The sequence below is a fragment of the Triturus cristatus genome, chromosome 6 (assembly GCF_964204655.1).
Source record: "Triturus cristatus chromosome 6, aTriCri1.1, whole genome shotgun sequence".
NCBI classification, from domain to species: domain Eukaryota; kingdom Metazoa; phylum Chordata; class Amphibia; order Caudata; family Salamandridae; genus Triturus; species Triturus cristatus.
The window spans coordinates 910,807,311-910,828,622 of NC_140589.1; the positions used below are offsets into that span (position 1 = coordinate 910,807,311).

General features: G+C 46.1%; 1 protein-coding gene across 3 annotated transcripts in view; it reads left to right on the top strand.

Annotated features, from left to right (window-relative positions):
• The window catches only part of MED23 (mediator complex subunit 23), a 467,463-nt gene that overhangs the window by 178,786 nt on the left and 267,365 nt on the right, over positions 1-21,312 (top strand). For all 3 annotated transcript variants that reach the window (XM_085611580.1, XM_085611579.1, XM_085611581.1), the window contains 2 exons: positions 3,631-3,776; positions 17,009-17,254. In XM_085611580.1, the coding sequence (XP_085467706.1) occupies positions 3,631-3,776; positions 17,009-17,254 (392 nt within the window). The remainder of the gene's footprint in view (positions 1-3,630; positions 3,777-17,008; positions 17,255-21,312) is intronic.

Below are 21,312 nucleotides of genomic sequence, written 5' to 3' on the forward strand. Positions count from 1 at the left end.
TGGGTGGATGCGGCCCATTTTTCTGTGTCTTCTTTGCTGTTGTGGATTTGAGATGGTGCTGCCATTTGTGTTGTTTTTCCAGACAAAAGAAACTGGTGAGTGTAATTGTGCTTTTTAGCATGAATCGCTCATATCTTCCCTTCTTGGGCCTGTAAGCGTCTTAGAAACAAATGGAGAGCTGCATCGATTCAGGTTGGCTGCCACATAGCCTATTATAATTAATTGGGGACCACATACATCTGACTGGCTACCGCAAAATCAGAATGGACTGAACAAACTGAATAATTTCTTACTAGCTGAAAGACAGTTCAGTGAATACCACAATGTATCAACTTTTCTTATTGGCATCTTTGCAGCCGATCTCAGGGCACTGTAGACCACATGAAGTTTCGACTGCCCAAGAATTGTTGAAAATGATGAAATCCTTCCCATTCGTATTGCAGTAATTTTTGTTGCACTCCTTTCTTAACAATCCCTTTTATGTTTGCTTGAGACTGTGCAGCTTTATAATTGCTTCCCATTTTGGTGGTCTTCTGACTTCCTCTTTAGCATTCTCCATCTGCTGCATGTAAAGTTGTCAGACCCTTTCAGATTTAGTGGTGAGGAACCTTTTACAGCTTGCACTACCAGAATGTCTGAGGTCTTTTTTGTTTGGAAATCACATAAGTAAACCAGTTTTGCATCCCTCCCCCCCCCCCCCCCCGTTTTTCTTTTATCATTCTGAAAGTATCCCTCATCAGGGCATGGAAAGGACTCTGCATGAGATAGTAAGCTGTCCCCACAGACCTTTCAGTGGGGACAATTCCGAGTTACCAGTAAGACTACCGCCGGTACTCGTTAGTTTCTGCAAAGCACGATTTAATGCTTTTTCTAAAATAGTGCTTTTTAAAAAGATAACTCTTTGCATTCTGTGTATGCTTAGTGTTGTTTTTAAAGAGTATTGGTGTTTGCCAAATTTTAGGTGTGCATGGTTGAGATACTTTATATTTTCAAACTAGAAAAATATGATCCCACTCTCACTTTTAATTTTAAACAGGCACTTAGAATATATAACTTCTGATTCCAAGTAAGCATTTCATGGTGTTATTTGCATCGTTCCTATGCTAGATTAGTCATCGTTCAGGATTGTGAACTTGTATTTATTTGTGGGTGACCTAGCTCAAGAGCACAGTAGGGTCATCTGCTGAGACGTTTCAGTGGATTATTTGACTGAAGTTTGATAAACGGCCTGTGGCCAGAGGTAGGGATGTAAGGAGAGAACATTAAATGGATGAGAGAAAGGAAATTTTTCCAGGTCTACCAACTTGGTGAGCTGGTATCCTCAACTGCCTCTCATGCTTTTTAACTTTATAGTCTACAGGCCTAGTGTAACTCGTGTGGTGTAGGATAAACAACAGCCTGCCATACTATGATGATCTAGTGTTTTACACTCTTTCCTGCTATATACTTATTAATGGTCTGGGTCCTCCAACCGTGTATTGCTGTGTGAAATGGACAGTGACTTGGCATGTTCATACTGTGATTAATCCTCCATACTGTTAGTCATGTGTAACACAGTACGTTACCAGAGAAATCTTAGATTTGTATATCAGGATAGGTATGGTTCATTCAGTTACACACCTTATTTTGCTTATCAGGATGGGTATAATTCACTCATTTGCACACATCAGTTCTCCTAAGTATTATGTTTGGACTATACAACCTTTGTATACTTTTTATCCACCTTTCCTTTCAGGTATTTCATTTTATAAAATTTTTAAATAATTACATTCTATGTTTTTCCTATGTTACAATCTGCCAGTTAGTATGACTTTAAAGAAACGTCTTTTATCCCGGATGAAGGGGGCATGTGTAGAAATGCCTTTACACCTGATCTTAAGGGTTCTGTTGCATTCTAACACTCCTTGTAGTTGATATGTATTGAGTTCTTTTATTTGTACGAATTGTGTGCCAGTGCCTAAATTTATTGAACTGCAGTTTATGACTCTTGTGTTATAGAGGTATGACTTGTGGGTTTTATTGATGTTTATCATCTCTTTGTCTTTCTATTTACCGATTGGCCAGTGATTCAGAGCAGAGTTTGTTGCTTCCGCAAATGCACATTGGAGCTATGTTGGGCATGCATTATGTCTAAATTGCTGTTTGTGTTCGATTTGTGGATGTTTTTGTAGTGGTTGTTTCATGTTGTTCTGGCCATGTGGATAGCTGTGTGTGAAAAGTCTCTCCAACGTGTCTTGTGATTGAGTAATTTCTTGTTGTAGCGAGTGCAGCAGAAAGACATATTTGTAAACTACATTGCTTGTCTATGCTGCAGTGGATGTATATGAAATGTTCTGCCTGCAAGAGAATGAATGTTGTGTTGAGTTTCTGCGTGTCATAACTTGGTTGCTTGTTCAATTGTGAACAATTTGGAAATTACCACTGTGGTGTCTCTTCTGTTGGGTGTATGTGAGATCTTCGGTCTAATGAATTTTTATAGGTTTTCATGTATGTGTTTTTTTTAAATTGTATTTTCTTTACTGTTGACAGTACTGTGATTACCTTCTGTAAGGCATATTAGTGCTGTGACAAGTTATATGACTTTTTTAAAATGTACTTGGGATCTGTACTGGCTATATTCAGCCATGAATTTGAGGAGGTCCACATTTGGGATAGCCATTTACAGACCCCTGCTGTTCCTGCACCTGCTCAAAGCTTTAGTCTGGTTTACTAAAGCACTGAGTTGGGCTCATCGTGCCTTTTTGGATCTTATCTGAAAAGGGCAAAATAGGGTATTTAATAAGTTGGCCTCTGCTTTATCTATCATAAGCCGACCAGGGTGGACCTTTTTTGTCTTGTCTTGCTGTACCTTAATTGGCCCTAGCAGGCAACGTTAAATCACAGCTTATCTACTGTCCCTTAACATTTGAATCAGAATTCCAAGAAAGATTCACATTTTCATTCGCAAAGTTAAAAAAGAAATTCCCTTTCTCAAGTCCTGTTTGTAGAGCAGTAGATACTCCAACTTTCTATGGGTCACAAGTTTTAGGAGGTGCAGGTTTCTTAGTGGTTATGAACAGGAGTTGATGAGCAGGCATGTTTGTGAAAGTAACTAATTGCTGCTCCCTAAAGGTATTATCTTTGTTACTGTATGTACATGTGCAAACAGCAATTTAATGAATACTGTAAGGCACAAACTGCGTCATTTTAATAATTGATGTAATGTTACCATTTTTTTATTTTTAGCATTAGTAAGATGCGGACCTAACCAATCCTATTGCTTTACAGTGTGGAGTATTTGTCGACCCTAACAAAGCTGTTATAGTCTGGTAATGGACGTTTGCTTTAGTCCATAATGATGCAGTAGTAGTTGTGGCTTTTCAGTTATGGTCTTCTTTTACAGAATTAAGCTGCCAAACAGCTTCCTCAAGTTGCAAGCGTTTGTTCTTCAGGGAGCTCTGTTCATAAAGTAAACCTTTTAAACTACTATCATCTGATTTAGAATGGCTTTAAAGATCCTAAATTGTGGATCCTAAATTGTGTACCACAGGTTTTCCAGAGTGTGACAAAGGTCAGTGTCATCATGCTACACACCTTTAAGTAATGAGTTAACATGTGGTACAACACAATGTTTCTCTTTTTTCTCTTTAGTGTATTCCTGTACCTGATATTAATAAACCCCAGTCAACTCACGCCTTTGCCATGACCTGCATTTGGATACATCTCAACAGGAAAGCACAGAATGACAACTCCAAGCTGCAGATACCCATCCCACATTCTCTCAAGCTTCATCATGAGTAAGTGTTTTTTTGGGTGTCTGCTACCTTGAATCACTGAGCTTGACAACCACTGTATAAATAGTTTTATCTTCCTTTCTTGGAGTTGTATTACGTGATGGCATATTTTCTAAGTTTTTGGAAATTAAACTGTAACATGTCATGGTTAACTTTAGTTAGTTTCAAGGTGTTCTGCAGTAAATTGATTTATCAAAGCTAAAGGAGCGTGGTAATAGTGTTTCAGGACTGTGATTGCACGCTATGTATGAACAGGAGCATAGCATGAAATTACTAGAGTGATTATCAGAACTTTGTGGATGTAGCGGAGGACACTGATTCACCAATATGGTAATGGTATTGGGGTTTTAATGATGGGGCTAGTAGAGTTAACATTGTACACCCTTTAACCCCTATGAATTGGCAGGGCTTTTGATCCGTTTTAGAACTTGAAGAGCCCCAACACTGCATATTTTTTCAGCGGGGCTGGAGGTAGGGCGAAAAGTAGACACTGTAGAAAGGAAACTGACTCAGTGAGCTGGCTGTCCATGGTTGTGATTGAAATTATTTCTGTTGAGGCTATAGTTACCCTCCTAAGGCCCTGACCGAAGTTGCTAGATATTCAGTGCTCAGCCACTTTAATAACAAGCATTTACAATGCAACGGTCTCGGCATTGTTAAAGTTAGAGCTATTGGCATTGTAAATGGCAATGCCTTTTATTTATGTGTTAGTTTTTAAAACATAAATAAAAGGCATTGTCATTTACAATGCCAATAGGTTAAACTCTCGCAAGTGCGAGACCTATTGCATTGCAAATGCTTGTTATTCCTGTCTGAGAGGGGTTACCTTTGCAGTTCATTGGCCTGTTCCTATTGAAGAGGACCGAGACACATTGCACATGGTTTGTCTCTGTCTAGAGTGAGAGAGTGATTGAGTGAGCAAACAATGATAGACTGCAGAGTAGCACTGGGCTTGAGATTAATTCAAGCATTCCACTAATCACTTTATTCTTTTTGTTCTTGATACACAATGAGGCCTCATATGAGCTCTGTCAATGTTCTTCTCACCACCCACTTAATATCATATGAATCCGACCTATGTAACTACCCTGTGCCAATGCAGATCCCCCCCCCCCCCATTCCTAATCTTAGTTTCAGGACTGTTCCTCTCTGTTTTCCTTTCTCACCCAGACATACCCCTTCGTCTAGCCAGGCTGACCTGCACCGGTCCTCACTGCCCCCACCCCTCACAAATTGTCATAGAAATGAATAGGCATCGCCTGATATCAAAATGACACCCTTTTTAAGAACATTCATAACATTTTACTGAGAATGTAGCGAAATATCCTGAGCTGGGAATTTCGGTGTGCAGAAAGCGCTGCTACAAGTGCGCAAATGGAGGTGCCCTGTGCATATGTATCTTGAGGGACATGTCGGCAAGAGTATGCACCCGAGAAACCAAATGAACCGAGGCTAGCCACCCTCTGGGCAGGTCCCCAATCCTTGGTTCCAGCAGAACACACAGACAGCTTGTACTGCCGCTGGGAGCGCGGTGCCGGAGTAAAGAAAACACGCATTCTTGCAGGGCTGAGGTGACATGTAACAAAGGCTGCTTTTAACGCCGTCCCACGAGAGGAGCGGGGCAGGCAGTGAGCACAGTACATGTCAGATGTATGCAATACTTATAGATACATCAAAGCAGGGTAGATACAGCCAAAGTTTGACACTACGATTTTTGTAGTCCGTATGCAATGTAGAGACGAGCATTAACTACAATATCAATTTGATAATATTATTTACTTATTATAAAGTGCCGAGTTATCAATTTTGCAAAGTTGAGCGATATTACCACTCACCAAGTCATTGATCACATTAGAAGAGTATGGATTTTATTTCCTACTGTTAAAAGAACGTAGAATACCACCACACAAAAAATAAAATGGAATTAAACACGTTTGTTTCGTTCAGATTTTTGTTTTCAGACTCAGTTCTTTTTTTTTAAATACACGTCCTTTTTTTATTCTTCGGGGCAGCAGTTTGTGCAATGATGACATATGCCAGAGTGAAACAGCCACAATATAAAAATATTAAAATGTGAAAATTCCACATTACCCCATTTGCATCACAAACTATTAACGAAACGTGCCCGGTTGTTATATTGAGAAGAACAAAAATCTTTCAAAAGTTGGACCGACCAGTTTAACTATTTCCATATCTCCTAAAAAAAGGGGATTATGGAGGAGATATCGAATTAACGGTTTAAATGCGCATATCAGCTCTGTGGATTAAAAAAACACAATTCGCCTGTTTCCCACGGTGGGTTATAGGAGCGCGCCTTTCAACCATGGATGTGTGTTTGTTTTTGCAAGATGACGTGTTTAAATAAAAGCCAGGCTGGTCTCTTCGCCCAGCTTCACCTCTTCTCCCCAGGGCTCGCACCTTCTTTTCAAAAGCCATCGCTCTGCGTGAATGGTGAGCAGGAGGATGGCTGGAAGGTAATACAGCCAAATGCTCTCCTGACACATTTCAAAGAGAAGACGCGCTGCGAAAAGAAACACCTTTTCCGAGGTTGGCACTTCAGCCAAATGACCCCTAATTAACCTTAACGAGATGTCTGATTTCAAGCCTTCTGTTCCCACCGCCGAACGGGGTGTTTGATGTGAAGTGTGGAGCCTGTCCCTTTAACTCATGCAATCCCCCCCCCCACCCCCACCCCCACCTCACTCCGACTTTTCAACGGGCAGGAAACATTCCCCAGGAACAATAAGGCGCAACAAAAATAGACCCTTCCGTCCTCAAAAGGCATCGCATTTTGGTGTGCCGCCTGCAGGGACCTAGCCGTTTGCTTCTGGGGTCGTCCAACTATTTAGTCGCAGAGACGGTGCATGTGGGGTTCACAGGGTGTCACAGCGACCCCTGTACCCTGCAAGGTAAAGAGTAGAAAGAGCTAGTTCGTGCGGCATTACACTTTTAACCAACATCCCCCCTCGCAAACTATGGCAGAGACTCGGGGGCAAAGCACGCCAATGATTTGTTTTTTGGTACGATTCTGACACGCCAAACGAGAACACAAGGGCTGGCCCAATTAGATGGGTTATTTGGTGTTCTGACTACTAATAAAAACGAAATACACCATTTGTCTATAAGCATTCGAGTGTTAGTAAAGTTGTGTTAGCATCATTCTCTCTCCGAAAGTGCTTCACAAATGTAATATACCATACAGGAAATCTTCAGTTAAACACAACTATATAGTTAAAACGATTCCCGCGTTAACAACTGAATGAGCAGTTAACGTAACCTGTTGACTAACTGGCGAGCACATGTATTGAGGATTCCCGAAAATATTGTGGGCAGGTGCTTAACTAGTCCCACATTGAGTCTTGCTGGGGGAGGGGCTGGGCCGTGCTTTCTATGCAGGCGGCGTTTTGTTCAGACAAGCTTACTGCAGCAGGTCACGGGACAAAGACCACATAAACAGCATCTGGGGATTTTCAATTACAGGCCCTCACCCAGCATGCCTGCACTGTAATCTCTACCAGATGAGGCCCAGGCCTCTCTATTTTCAATAATTCACACACTGTGTACACATAACATGACAATACGGGCATTCATGCCGCCGCCTGATTCGCAGATCAAAGCCCCCAAATGGCCAGCTGTAAGCATGCTTACTGCTGAATAATTCATTATTTTCACGGGCTTGAAAAACGCTCAGCTGGTCTTGGCAGGCAGGCGCTCTTTCCTATGTGCTATGCTAAACGAAAAACCTAAAAAGAATCGCAGTCCGCAAACTGAGAAACAGATCCAACGCTTTAAATGTGTATTTACAAGTATTCAGTCGCCGGCTTCGAAAGCACTCAACGCAGCACACTGGTTTCACCAGAAGGCCAGAGAGAGAATAGGGCCGGCGTCTTTTCCGCTGTGTCAGACAGGTGGCTATTTAGAAGGAACTCGCCGCGGTGTTATTTCTGCTGTGCCGGACTGCAGCTGCAGTAAATCATATTGTTACCGCCTCTAAATCCACTACTACCAGATGCTTAGCAAGGGACGTGCGCAGTAAATAAACCTCGGTGCCCCACAAATGTTATCGCACGTGGTGTGAAAAAAAGCCTAAAAAAACGAGAATCCCTGAAAAATATTACGTGTTGAAAATTATTTTCACCGTCTGACGTAAGCCCTTTCTGCACCTGCTGCTATTCAGTTACCCTGACATAGCAAAACCGTTGCAGGGTTATATTTCCGACATTTCATCCAAGAAGAAACGAAGGACGCATTAAAGAGCAGGGCGCGCGCTGAAGTTCGACACTGCACTTGTTGCCTTCTATTTCTGTGGAGAACTGTTTGTCGGTCGGCGCTGGTGGTTTGCCACGTCGTGATATTAAGACCTCCCTGGGTGTCAATCACAACTAAACACAGCAGGGTAAACTAGCCATGACCCCCATGCGCAGCAAGCGCATGCTGCTTACCAACTGTTGGGCTGTTTGTTTTAACGCTCCTTTGTCTCTCATTCAACAAGGCAGAGCAAAAGGCACACCACTGCCTTTCTCCGAGGTCAAGAAGAAATGCCTCGGAGAAAGGCAGCGGCATTTTCGGATTCGGGGGCGTGTTTGTCTTTTCTCTCCTCCAGCCATTGGCTGGAGGAGAAAATGAGACTTCTTGTAAAAAACACGCCCCCCGATCCGAAAAAGACAGGGCCTGATCGGAGTGACTGACCTCTTCTCCAGTGGCTGGCCAGCATTCAAGAGGCCAGCCAATAGAGAACAGGGGAGAAGAGCGGCGGATTCAAGCCCCTCTTCTCCAAGTCATTAAATCTCCCGACTTCCGGTTCTGCCTTCGGCAGACCGGTAGTCCTCGACCTAAAAATTAAACCTGATTTTCCTGATGAGCCTGGTCATTTGTGTACTTAATGGGCACTTTGTCTCATGTGCACTTGCCAAAATTACCTTTTGCCTGCACACACCAACATATACACATATTCATTCACTGAAAAAAACCAAAGGTTAAAGTGATGTCATAGTTAGGTGACTATGTCGGTTACAACTTTAATGTTTTGAAAAAAAATAAACTGTTCACCAGCAGAGCTAACTATAACTTGTGCCGGCGGCATGCTCGGATTAGGACCTCACGTTGGTGGCCAAGGGGCACGCCCCAGGCCACCAGCCGGGTCCTTGCATAGTTTGGGACGTGGAATTACTCCTGCCCGGAGGAAGCAGCTAATTATGCTGCTCCCTCCGGGCGGGAGTAATGTGTTGTTCTGTTTCCCTGCCACGCATTAGTGCAGGCAGGGAAACAGATCGCAAGTCTGCTCCAAGCTGGTTGAAGGATTTATAAATCTACCGTCGGCTGGGAGCAGACTTAGTGTTTGTTTCCGTTTGTCAGGAGATTTAAAAATGCTACCTCCAGATGGGAGCAACCGCCTGTTTCATTGCCCGCTGTAGTGTGGGCAAGCAAACTGTGTCCCTTGAGTGGGCTCCCCTAAACACAGTAATTTAGTAATTTAGTCTGTCTTTTTAAGACATCGGGGGGCTGCTCGGGGGGGGGGGGGACTGTGTGCCCCCACCACTTAAATACATTGGGAATGGGGTCCCTAGGGCCGAAAATAGCTTGAGGAAGAGCTGCGCAAACTCCCTGCTTTTTTTTTTTTTTACATTGGGCTCTGGTGATGGAGGCCCCAGAGCAAAAATGGCTGGTGGAGGAGGGCTCCCTTAAATATACCTGGCCCGAGGCATGGTGTCCCCAGAACCCTTTGTGGGGGGGGGTGGGGGGATGGTGCCGTACTGACACAGCCCATCCTATATAAATAATGTAAAGTGGTGGGCCACCATTTAAAAAAAAAAATTGCTGCTGGACTCCAGTGGTAATCCATCAATGTGCCTATTTTTATATTTTGGCCCCATGGAGGACTGTTTCTGCAACATGTCTGGGAATCCCCGAAGGAGCGGAGGGCTTCTCCCCACCAAATTTATGTAGGACAGGCTGGTGAGCTAGGTCCCCAGAGAGGAAATATCGACCTGCCTGCTAAACCACCAGTGCTTTTCCACCATTCACTGTAAGAGTGCTCAGTAATGCTGAGCGTGACTCTATCCTTAGGGTGGCAAGCAAGGTGGATCAATTGACACATCAATCCCCCCTCGTGTTGATCTTGCCTTACTACACATTAAAAGTTCAACATCAGCGACGCTCTTTTCATGAGGCCAAACAAAACCTAAGGGCCATGGGTCTCACATATATGCTCTTGTTTCCGGCCCACCTGAAGGTAATTTTTCAGGGTAAATCTGTCTCTGCCCCTCTCTACAATCTATTAAGCTGTCGGTGCAAATGGGTAAGGAAGGAAATGGAGGAGTAGGGGGTTCCAGAAGGAATGACACTCAGCTCTTTGGAAGCGATCGAGACGCAAGAAGAGGAGGGCTCGATCCCTAGAGCCTGGGCTAACTCAAGGACATGACTGTCTCGCCTGTCTGCCCCAGCTCGAGAAGATATTGCAGACCTAGGGCAGGACCCATCAATGACTCCAGGACCTACAGAATGAGACCAGTAGTGGGTGGCTTACTCCAAGGCCTTATCTGCATGGGGTGTTAGTAGAACAACTGTTCTAGTACCCATGTTTCCTATTGAGTTCTATTGAGTTGGGATTGAGTTTATTTGGGGTGGGCGGGGTTCAGACGATACACCTCACGTTAGCCCTAGTCGCATCACAACTATTTTCAGTACATGACATATTGGAAGGGAGTTGCGGGGGAGGCCTTTTGGGGAGGCAGGGTGTTTTGTTTCTTTTTCAGGTGTTGGTGTTAAGCAAAGGTGCACTCTGAACACACGCGAGCATTGGAAACAGCAATCAGACACTTGCTACATACGGCTGACTTAGCTTAACGGTGGGTGCGGCATTCGTTAAACCACAACCCCATCCATTCTTAAAGTTGTATCATGGAACATGAATGGGCTATTGGAGAAGGTCAAAAGAGGGGCGGTCCTTAAGAACAGAGACAGACCTTGATATGCTCCAAGAAACCCACCTCCTGTGCAGTAAGTGTCCTTTCCTGGCCCATAGGGGTTATTCCAAGGTCTATCACGCCGGCTTTCACAGGAGATCCTGAGGCACTGCCATTTTAATTTGGAAATGCACTCTATTGGTGGTCTCCAAGGTATGGCAAGACTGCATGGGCCATTATGTGGCAGTCTCAGGCACCTTACACAGGCTTCCCTTATCCCTGGTCTGCAGGTACACCCTACCTTTGTTTACAGCGGGATTTTTATCTACATTGGGGGATTTTGTGAGAGTTGCCGGAGGCTCAGTGGATCCTGGGAGGTGATCTTAATGAGGTAAGTGACGCAAGCCTAGACCCTTCCTCGACAGGTGTCGGGGTTGGCAATGGACCAACACGCCTTGCGACTTTGGTGCATAACCTAAGCCTGGTTGACCTATGGAAAGCACATCACCCAGATGATATACCTTCTATTCGGGGACGCAACGATCCCTCTCCCTGCTGGACTATTTCTGCATGCATATATCTGGGAGTTCCAAAGGGTTATGAATGTCAGACATCTCGCTAGTGCCCCCCCCCCCCCCCGAACCCCTAGGTGGTGGATTTAGCATGGGGCCTGAGAGGCGCTGGGACGGGCTGGCGACTGGATCATTGGTACATCAAACAGGATGAATTTAGGGAAATGTAAGCACCAGAGTCAACATTGTCTTGCTGACAGTAGGGGGGGTCTCTGTGTCTTCCCCTGGTGTTATATGGGAGGCTCAGAAAACCACGATAAGTAGTCCCATTTTCAGCTGAGCAAAAATTCCATAAGGAGAAAAGTAGTAGGTCATGGACCTCGAGGAACATAAACTAGACCTAGAGTGTCTGCTTCTGTAGGAGCACACACAGATGGCGAAGGAAGCGTGGATGGCCACTCGCAGCAGAATCTACCAATAGGGAGATAAGGTTAGTAAAACACTGCATTGGCACCGCAGGAAGGCGGCGGCCCCAGTGCCTTACCTGTAATCGAGCGACGAGTCACTGCTGACTGGGAGTGAGCCCATTGCATGAGCTTTTGCGGCCTATTACCATGAGCTATATAGCACTGACCTGCTTAGCCCACAAGAGGATCTGCACCAATTTGTGCTTGATCTGGGAATTCCTCACATGTCGCCAGAGGAGCGGGATTTCCTAGACTGTGCAGTCACCTGGGATGAGCTGGGTGCAGCTCTGGTTCATCAACAGTCTTGCTAGTTGCCGGGCCCTAATGGGTTCCCAGCAGAGTTGTGGCACCAGGTGGGCCTATTGTTACTGGAAATGTTCTAGGAGGCTCTTGAAATGGGTGAAATACCTCCTGATCTTAGAATGGCAGATACTGTAGTAATGCCATAGCCGGGTATGAACGGCACCCACTGTGGAGATTTTGGACCAATTTCACTCCTGAATACAGAAGTGAAGATATGGGCCAAGATGTTGGTGAGCCGTCTAGGGAAAGTTATTGTCCGTCTGGTACACTCGGACCAGTTGGGGTTTATATCCCGCCGGGCCACTCAACATACCATGAGATGGGTGCACAGCGGGATTACTCTAAGTGGATTAACTGCGAGCATAGAGCCCTTCTGTCTGTCGATTTTCAGGGAACCTTTGCCTCCATTAATTAGTTTTATCTGTTTGCTCTCTTATCTCGAATGGGGTTTGTCCTGAAATGTATGGGTTGCGTCTGTCTTTTATGCACCAATCTTCGTGCCAGATTGTGAGGTGGGGGCGGATTGCCTTAGAGTGGTTCTCTGTGATGCGGGGCATCCAACAGGGGTGCCCTTTGTTTCCTCTGCTATTTGAAATAGTGATTGATCCCTTGGCAGCCTAGATGAGAGTTGATGCATTGTTCAGGGACTTCCAATGGGACGACGCGATAAGCGATAGGATTTCTCTCTATGGCGACCCATTGGAGCCCAGGGTGCTGCAGATTCTACAAATCTTCAGTACTTAGTCCTGTCTTTTTATTAACCCTCAAAAATCAGCTATCTATCCTATAGCCTCTTGTCCGATCGATATTCCATGAACGTCGGGGATAACGGTTCTTCCTTCTGGGTTCAGGTACCTGGAGTATGTTACGGGGTTGCACAGCACTCAAATTATGGGAACTTGGTGCCGCAGCTAGAGGGACTGGTTTGTGACGTAAAGTTTTGGAGCACCCTCCCATTGTCTTTGCCTGGACGATCTGCTGTCAAATTACTGCGCCTCCTTTACCAACTACAGATTCATCCCTTTTCAATTGACAAGACCCTTGTCATGAAGTTAAGTGTGCTCTTTCAGACACTACTCTGGGATGAAGGTCTCATCCGCATTGCCCTAAGGAAATGCTGCCGACCAGTTTAAGAGAGTGACATAGCTACTCCAGACATCCTCTTGTACTATTGGGCGGTCCATTTGCTTATAATTAATGACTGGTGGTTCGAGGGGTTTGCATATCTGGCTTACGCCCTTGAGGAGAAGGCTATCAGAGCCTTTGGCACCTACTCTGCACAGCGCAGAGTATTCTCCCACCGGCCTCCCAGGTGGCACTGGTGCACAACTTCTCAAACTATTAGGTACCTTGGAGTTCTCTTAGCAATACTGGGCTCGGAGACAGCTCCTCCTTGAGCAGGACATGGCAGGCACAGTCCCTCTCTTAGCTAGCCACTAGGTGCCGTCCTTGTGGGTCTTTCTTCCAAGCAGGTTGAGATTTGATTTCTGGGAGACAGAAGTGCCCTATTTATCTTCAGAAAATGCCTTTAGGGCAGGATGCTGTTGGTAGCCAATGGTCTACCAGATTCCATCCCTCCTGATGACCACTTCTTGGGAAGTGCGGCATCTGGCTAGACCAGGATGCACCCTTCTGCCCACTCCCCAACATGGCGAGACCCCTCTCTCAACACTCAGACCTCCTTAGCCCACCCCAGAGGTGTAGCTACCGAGGGGCTACATGCCCCTGGAAAAAACGATTTTACAACTGGCTAATCCTCTCCTGTCCCCAGTGCCAGCTTGTCTGCCTAAACAAGTGTTCAGATTTTTCCCTTCAAAGACGGCTTCTCCTTTGAAACTCTCCCTTTGGGTTAACACCTGTGTGACTTCTTGCAGGAGGGAGCTAACACCTCTCTACCATGCAGGCCCCTATTGTGTTCTTTCCTGGGAGTCGTGAGCAAGTCTCCCCAGAAGGGCAGAAAGCTTTCTGCAGGACATGCCCCGTGTACATCAGTAGACGGGCCCTGGAAACCTGGGCAACCTAAAGTGGCAACTTCTCAAGTTGCCCTTGGCCCACTAGTGACATTAAATTTAATTTAACCAGTACATTGGATTTAATAAACTTATTTTTTTGATAGCCAACAGTACCAACCTCAGTAGTCCCATTCCAGAAGTTAGCAGGGCTGGGGTGCCAGCCTGTAACCCTGTACTTACCAATGGGGCTTCTAGCCTTTCCATAGTAAAAACAGCATTTTAGGGTTTTAAAATACAGTGGCCTGCCAAAGGGGTGGTTTACATACATTAAAAAGGCTGGTTTGAGCTTTGTTATTCAGACCTCGAGAAATCTACTCACCTACTCATTGTTACGAGTCACATTTCATCAGGGCGAGCTATTTTAGACCACCTGGTGACCACTTCCTCTGGAGTGTGGCATCTGGCTATCCCAGGATGCATAATTCTGGCCTCTCCCAAGATAGCAAGACCCTCTCTCGGTGTCCAGACCTCACTGGTCCAGGCAACTGGTTTTCCCTCTCTGCTTTCCATGCCAGCCTTTCTACCTCAACAATTTGACAGCCCTCCCCTATACTACCCCCTCCCCCACCACCACTTCACTCCGGTGATACATATCTGGCCTTCAAAGGCAGCTTCACCTTTGAAGCCTGACTTTTGTGGCTAACACCCAAGTGCCTTTCTGCAGGAATGAGGTGACACCTCCCTTGCCTGCAGTCCTCATTGTTCTCCTTTCTGAGAGTTGTTGGCATGTCTTTCCATGAGGGCAGATAGCTGTCTCGTGGAGTAGGCTCCATGTGTGCCCAGGAAGGCACAGGAGTTTTAAAGACAACAAAGTGGCAACTTTGCTACAGCTGCACACTGCAACAAGTTATATTAATTTTGTCTTGAGATACAGCTCGTTCTTAATGTAACGAGGTGTGTGATATCTTGGACTGCCCGATTTGGTCACACCGTTCAGGACTTTGCACAGCTGAGGGGTCAGCATTTAACCCTGTACTCGCCAATTGGATGACCAAGCCTTTCCACAGTACAAACTGTAGTTTCACTGGTTTTACTGTCAGGACATGTAAAGTACATTTCCTGGCTGTGTTTTATGTTACACCCTGCTTTTAGGACTCGGTAGGCTTGCCAGAGGGGGGTGACCTACACATATGTCCAAGGAAAGCAGTGGCTTTGCTGTTGCTTTCAATGGCAAAGTTGGGATAGCAGTACACAAGTGTTCTACCAGTTCGCAGTGGTAGATGGGGTCGACTTTTTTTACCTGAGATACCTTCAGTGTGGCACAACCATTGCTGCAAGCCCTGGAATACCCTTCTAACCAACATGCCCTGGGTACCAGAGTACTATTTACTAGGGACTTAAAGGCAAGTTAGCCATTTCCAATTGGATTCAGCCAATTTGCTATACACTTTAGGGTCAGGATCTAAGGTCTGGTTAGCAGGCCTCCGTGCACTCTCCGAGTCAAAAAACCAGCAGCATCAGTCGAAAAACTTGGGAATGGCCATATGAAAAGAGGCATTTCATACATTCATATTCAAGACTTGTAAGGTTTTCAGTTGATCTCTCGTTTTCAAAGTCTATGATCAATAAGAGCTGATGGGTCAGGCTGTTAATGCACCTAATGTATAAATCTGAGCTATAGGGCAGTGATTCAAACCTTAGTTAAGTCAACTTTTCTTTTGAGGAGAAAATTAAAATTGAGTTGGACACCCATTTCCCAGTGCTTGGATGATATGTTGCTTAATCACTCTTTGAAGAAAAAAAAATGTATACTAAGGGGTGTAATTGCCAGAGCTAAGACAACATACCCTTCCTCAGGAGACTTTTTGGCAGAATTTCGTTTTTACATGTTCTGCAGTTACCTTTTAAATATGCCAGCACTGCAAACTAAGGTTTCCAGCAAAATTTGAATCAAATGATGGCGGACTGTAAGATGAAGGTCAGTTAGCACTCTAGTCTCTAGCCAGAGATGTCTTATGGCCATATAACCTACTCTTATTCCTGGCACAGGCTTTGAATGCTCCACCTAGGCTACGAACCAGCCCTTTTGCAGGTCAGTCATGGATGTAGACTGAGACAAGCACTGTTGTAGCTAATATGCAGCCAGCAATAGTGATATTCAGGGTATGTCAGATCTGCCTGTTACTTCCTTGCAAATCTCCGGTACCTTGGGTTTAAAAACAAAAAAAAACACTTCTTAAATTATCAGAATTTGTCGATCATCTCACCAAGTTCTCAATCTGAAATAAAAGCCATATTCGTATGAAACGTGCAAGACTGGTCACTGCTCGTTGACATTAAAAATGTTCCTATTCCTGTAGTTTGCTTTGCATGGTTTACACTATTTTGTTACCAAGTTCTCGATCTGAAATAAGAGCCATATTCTTATGAGACGTGCAAGACTGATCACTGCTCGTTGACATTAAAAATGTTCCTATTCCTGTAGTTTGCTTTGCATGATTTACTCTATTCTTTTACCAAACCTGGGTTCTCCCTCCTTCACTGCATAGGATTTCTCCCCACCTTCCTCTCCCCAACCACTCTGTCCCTCCAGCTAGGGATTTTCCTTTAGGAAATGTATGAAGGTTTTTCATTTGAATTTGGTGTATTTTAAAGTGGTCATCAACTTCTCTTCTCCATTGTTTATGTTCCATTTTGCTGTGCATGTATGTATTATTTAGAATGCACTTATTTGAAACTACCAGAAGGTCATGGTGATTTTGGTTGGCTTTCTTTTGCAGTTTGTTTTTACTTTATAGTAGATGCCGCTCTTGTTGTGACGCCTTCTGAACTGGGCAGTCTAGTTTGGGTTTTGTGCTAAAGTGCAGTTAGATACTTTTATTATTGTTATGCTCTTTTTAACACTTTTGACCGCACTGCCTAAAAATGTGGTGTTTCAATAAATTACAAGACAAGCTTAATGATTGTTCTTGATCTAGGTCATTGCTCCTTATTATCCTTGAGTTATGACAAGCTGCATAAAAGAATAGTATTACAAATATTGATTCCTTTTTGTACCCTCCCTCTCCCCAAACCAACCATGATTTTTCACAACAGGTTCTTGCAGCAGAGTTTGAGAAATAAAAGTTTACAAATGAACGATTACAAAATTGCACTCTTGTGCAACGCCTATTCTACAAATTCTGAGTGTTTTACGTTACCCATGGGAGTTCTGGTGGAGACGATTTATGGTAACGGAAATATGAGGATCCCTCTTCCTGGGACCAGCTGTTTGGCTTCTGGGTCTGTTACTCCTTTGCCAATGAACCTGCTGGATTCACTCACTGTTCATGCCAAAATGAGGTACTTTTATTTGCTTATTTATTCGTTCAGAAAATGATTACTCTTATATTATATATCCGGAGAATGGTAGTGAAATTCCTGTCTATTTTTTTGTGATGAATGCAGATCTTGAAGCCCAAAAGCTAAATGAGGCTCTTCTATACCACTACCTACCACCTTTGTTTATTTATTTAAATCTTTGTTCAATGTTACAATGATGCTACTTTTTGGTTAGAAGAGATGGTTTTGACCTTTGAATGAGCCAGTGGATCTGTGATGGCAATGAAATGATTCAGGAATATTTAGTATTTGAATAGTATAAAGCCTCTGAATACATCACCATTTATTATTATTGAATAATGATGCTTCATATGGAAATGACTAACAGCCCTACTATGCGGCTCTTAATTGTTATTAACCATTCTGAAATTTAAGAAAATCTTTGACAGTGATTTAGGATAGGGAGGCTTATCTGCTATACATTACTTCTAATGCTATTTTGTGCATACACCTATGACATTAATCACAAGATGATAATTAATTCTTTGAAATATCTTAAACTTCCCTGGGAATTTTTTTTGTGGCATGTGTGGTTGTAGATACACATGCTATACATACTCCTGCCATCTGGTGTTGGGCCCAGATGTGTACAGGTTGTTTTGTATCAGATTAATAAGATGGCCAGGCCGGTGCTGGGTGAGGTAGTGAGTAGTCCCCCCCCCCCCCCCCCCCTCCCAAGGAGCTTCCCCAGACAAACAATGACTTGCCACTCCTTCCTTCGACCACACAACACCCATCGGGGGACTACTTCACATGTTCTTCTCCGCTTAGCAAAACATCACCTCTGCCCAGTGGGTATTGGACATCATTTAACACGGTTCCTGTCTGGAGCTGATCTCCACACCAACCAACATACCACCCTGCAGAGATCCTCTCCTCAGAAATCCAACGACTGCTTTAGAAAAAGATTCAAACGCTCCTTCTCAAAGGGGCCATAGAGCCTGTGCAGCAACACCTACAGGGCTCGGAGGTGTATTCTCTCTACTTTCTCATTCCCAAAAAGGATGGGTTCCTAAGTCCCTTCCAGGACCTCATGCACCTGAACAAGTGCATCTTGTCAGAACACTTCTCGGAGAAGCTGGGATTCTGTTGCAGTAACCCTCCCACTTTTTGCCAGACTACTGATGCACTTTTGACTTGATGTGCCCTGGGTCCCTGTCAATCAGGTTCCCAGGGCCTGTTTTCTTTTCCAAAAACTAACCCAAACCCAATTGGCATCTCAGGCCGCAGGTCAGCCCCTGGTAAATGGTACCAAAGTTACCCAGGGCACTGTGACCAGGGAAGACCTCTAAGGGCTGCAGCACTTATTGTGCCACCCTTAGAGGCCCCATACCTTTACACAAACACACTGCCTTTGCAGGCTGCGTCTCTTGGTGCAGAACAAAGTGAAGAGTCGATATGGCACACATCACTGTGTGCCATGCCTAAAACCCACAGCCCTGGCATTGATCAGTCACCCCTCTAGCTGGGTGCCCTATACCAGTGGTGAGGGTGCAGGCGCATGAACCCTGTACCCCTACAGTGTCTAAGTCCATTCTTAGACATTGTAAGTGCAGTGCTGCCATTAAGATTATATGATGCTGTTTGTCGTTACAAACTTCTCTGCACATTAAACCCACACCAATGCCAGTGTGGGATTTAATGAAAAATGCACACAGAGGGCATCTTAGAGATGCCTCCTAAAAACGACCTACCACTAATGTCCAGGCTGAGTGGCTGCTTTCAGCTGCCACCACCAGACATGTTTCTGGAGCCCTGGGTCAAGAACCTGCTGTGCTCAGGGCCTGAAACAATGCACATCCTGGGACGAGGTTTCAAGCCTCCTCCCCCAGCATGGGCAGGGTTCACGAAGGGGAAGCTTCAAAGGCTTGCCGCCTTTGTGAGCTTCCCCAGGCCACTTGCTGCTTTCAGCAACTGGTCCCCACTGGTTCTAACCCCCACTTTGGGCGAAAGAACCAGCGGGAAAAACAAGTGAGGAAGAGAGGTGTGCCCAAGTCTGCCAACTCCACCCCTCAGGTGGAGGAGGCAAGATGAAGCACAACTCTCAGTCCCTGCCTTCTTGCAGATAGGGGGACCCAGCCAACCAGGAAAAATGCTTATGCCCCCCCCTTCTTCTGGTGGGTGGCATAATGGGGGGTGTGCCCACCCCAGGAAAGGGACCCATCGGTCCCAACCTTTTACCTACCTGTAACGCCCCTAAATCTAGTATTTAGGGGCACCCCTGAACCTTGCTTCCTCAGACAAGAACCTGTGGGCAGAAAAGAAGGAGGACCGAACAGCCGTGCCAAAGCTAACAAGAGGAGGACGGCCACTGACTTTTTCCCAGCCCTACCTGCCTGTCCCCACCTCGAAACTGCTCCAGCGAAATCCCGGTGTATCCTGCCAGCAACCTCGACAAACCCGGAGGACATGCCTGCCTTCAATCCCAAAGACTCTGTCTCCCATGAACACCGGATTTGTTCAAACAACAGACTCCAGTCCCGCAAGGATCTGCGGGTCTGCACCACACAACACCTGACACCCACAGCCCGAGTTCGGGTGGCCCAATACCAAGAGCAGGTCCCCCCGGTGATCTTGACCCAAGATCCGGCGACCCTTGACCTGCCTCAAGCTGACACCTGCAGCCTCAAACCGGAAGGTCCCCCAACCTCGACCAGGAGCTAGTAAGAAGATTCGACCCTAAAAGGCACCCCTGCACCTGATGCCCCACGGCCGTGGGTGGCCCAACTGATAGTGCCTAACCAACCCCCATGATCCCAACTTACCTCTCCAAGTGGTGGTCTCACCCAGAAGACCTTCGGCCCGAGCCTGCAGTGCTTTTGCAAACCGGAGACTCCCCATTGAAAGCTACAGGGCTTCCGACGCCAAAACAGCACTCTGTACCCGGCCTCCCCAGTGCCGCTGAGGGTGCGTCTTTTGTGCTGGCCTAAACCCCCATTTGCCCTGAGCTTTAGTCCAGGACTTTTGCTCCCACAACCCAGTGGCCTGCTCGACAGCAGCCACCAACCGGAGGCCCCCTATCCCCCATTGGATAACATTGGGCCTCAGCACTCAATCAATCAATCAATCAAAGCCATTTATAAAGCACACTACTCACCCGGAGGGTCTCAAGGCGCTAGGGGGGGGGGGGGGGGGGGCCGCTACTGCTCGAACAGCCAGGTCTTGAGCTTCTTCCTGAAGGGGAGGTGGTCTTGGGTCAGGCGCAGGTCGGTCGGGAGGGAGTTCCAGGTCTTGGCGGCCAGGTAGGAGAAGGACCTTCCTCCTGTTGTCGCTCTTCGGATGCGGGGGACGGCGTCGAGGGCGTGGCTGGTTGATCGGAGATGGCGTTTGGGAGCGTAGAAGTTGAGGCGGTTGTTGAGGTAGCTCGGGCCTTGGTCGTGTAGGGCTTTGTGTGCGTGGGTGAGGAGACGGAAGGTGATTCTCTTGTTGACGGGGAGCCAGTGCAGGTCTCTCAGATGTCCGGAGATGTGGCTGCTTCGGGGGATGTCGAGGATGAGTCTGACTGAGGCGTTCTGTACCCGCTGGAGTCTCTTCTGGAGCTTGGCGGTGGTTCCGGCGTAGAGGGCGTTGCCGTAGTCCAGTCGGCTGGTGACAAGGGCCTGGGTGACCGTCTTCCTGGTCTCGGTGGGGATCCACCGGAAGATCTTCCGTAGCATGCGCAGGATGTTGAAACAGGACGAGGAGACGGCGTTGACTTGTCTGGTCATGGAGAGGGAGGAGTCCAGGATGAAGCCCAGGTTTCGTGCATGGTCTGTTGGTTTGGGTGCGGTGCCCAGGGCGGGGGGCCACCAGGAGTCGTCCCAGGCGGAGGGCGAGGAGCCCAGGATGAGGACTTCCGTCTTGTCTGAGTTCAGTTTCAGGCGGCTGGTCATCATCCACTCGGCTACGTCTTTCATCCCTTCGTGGAGGTTGGCTCTGGCGGCGGCGGGGTCGTTGGTCAGGGAGAGGATCAGCTGGGTGTCGTCGGCGTAGGAGATGATGTTGAGGTTGTGTTGGCGTGCGATGGCTGCAAGGGGGCT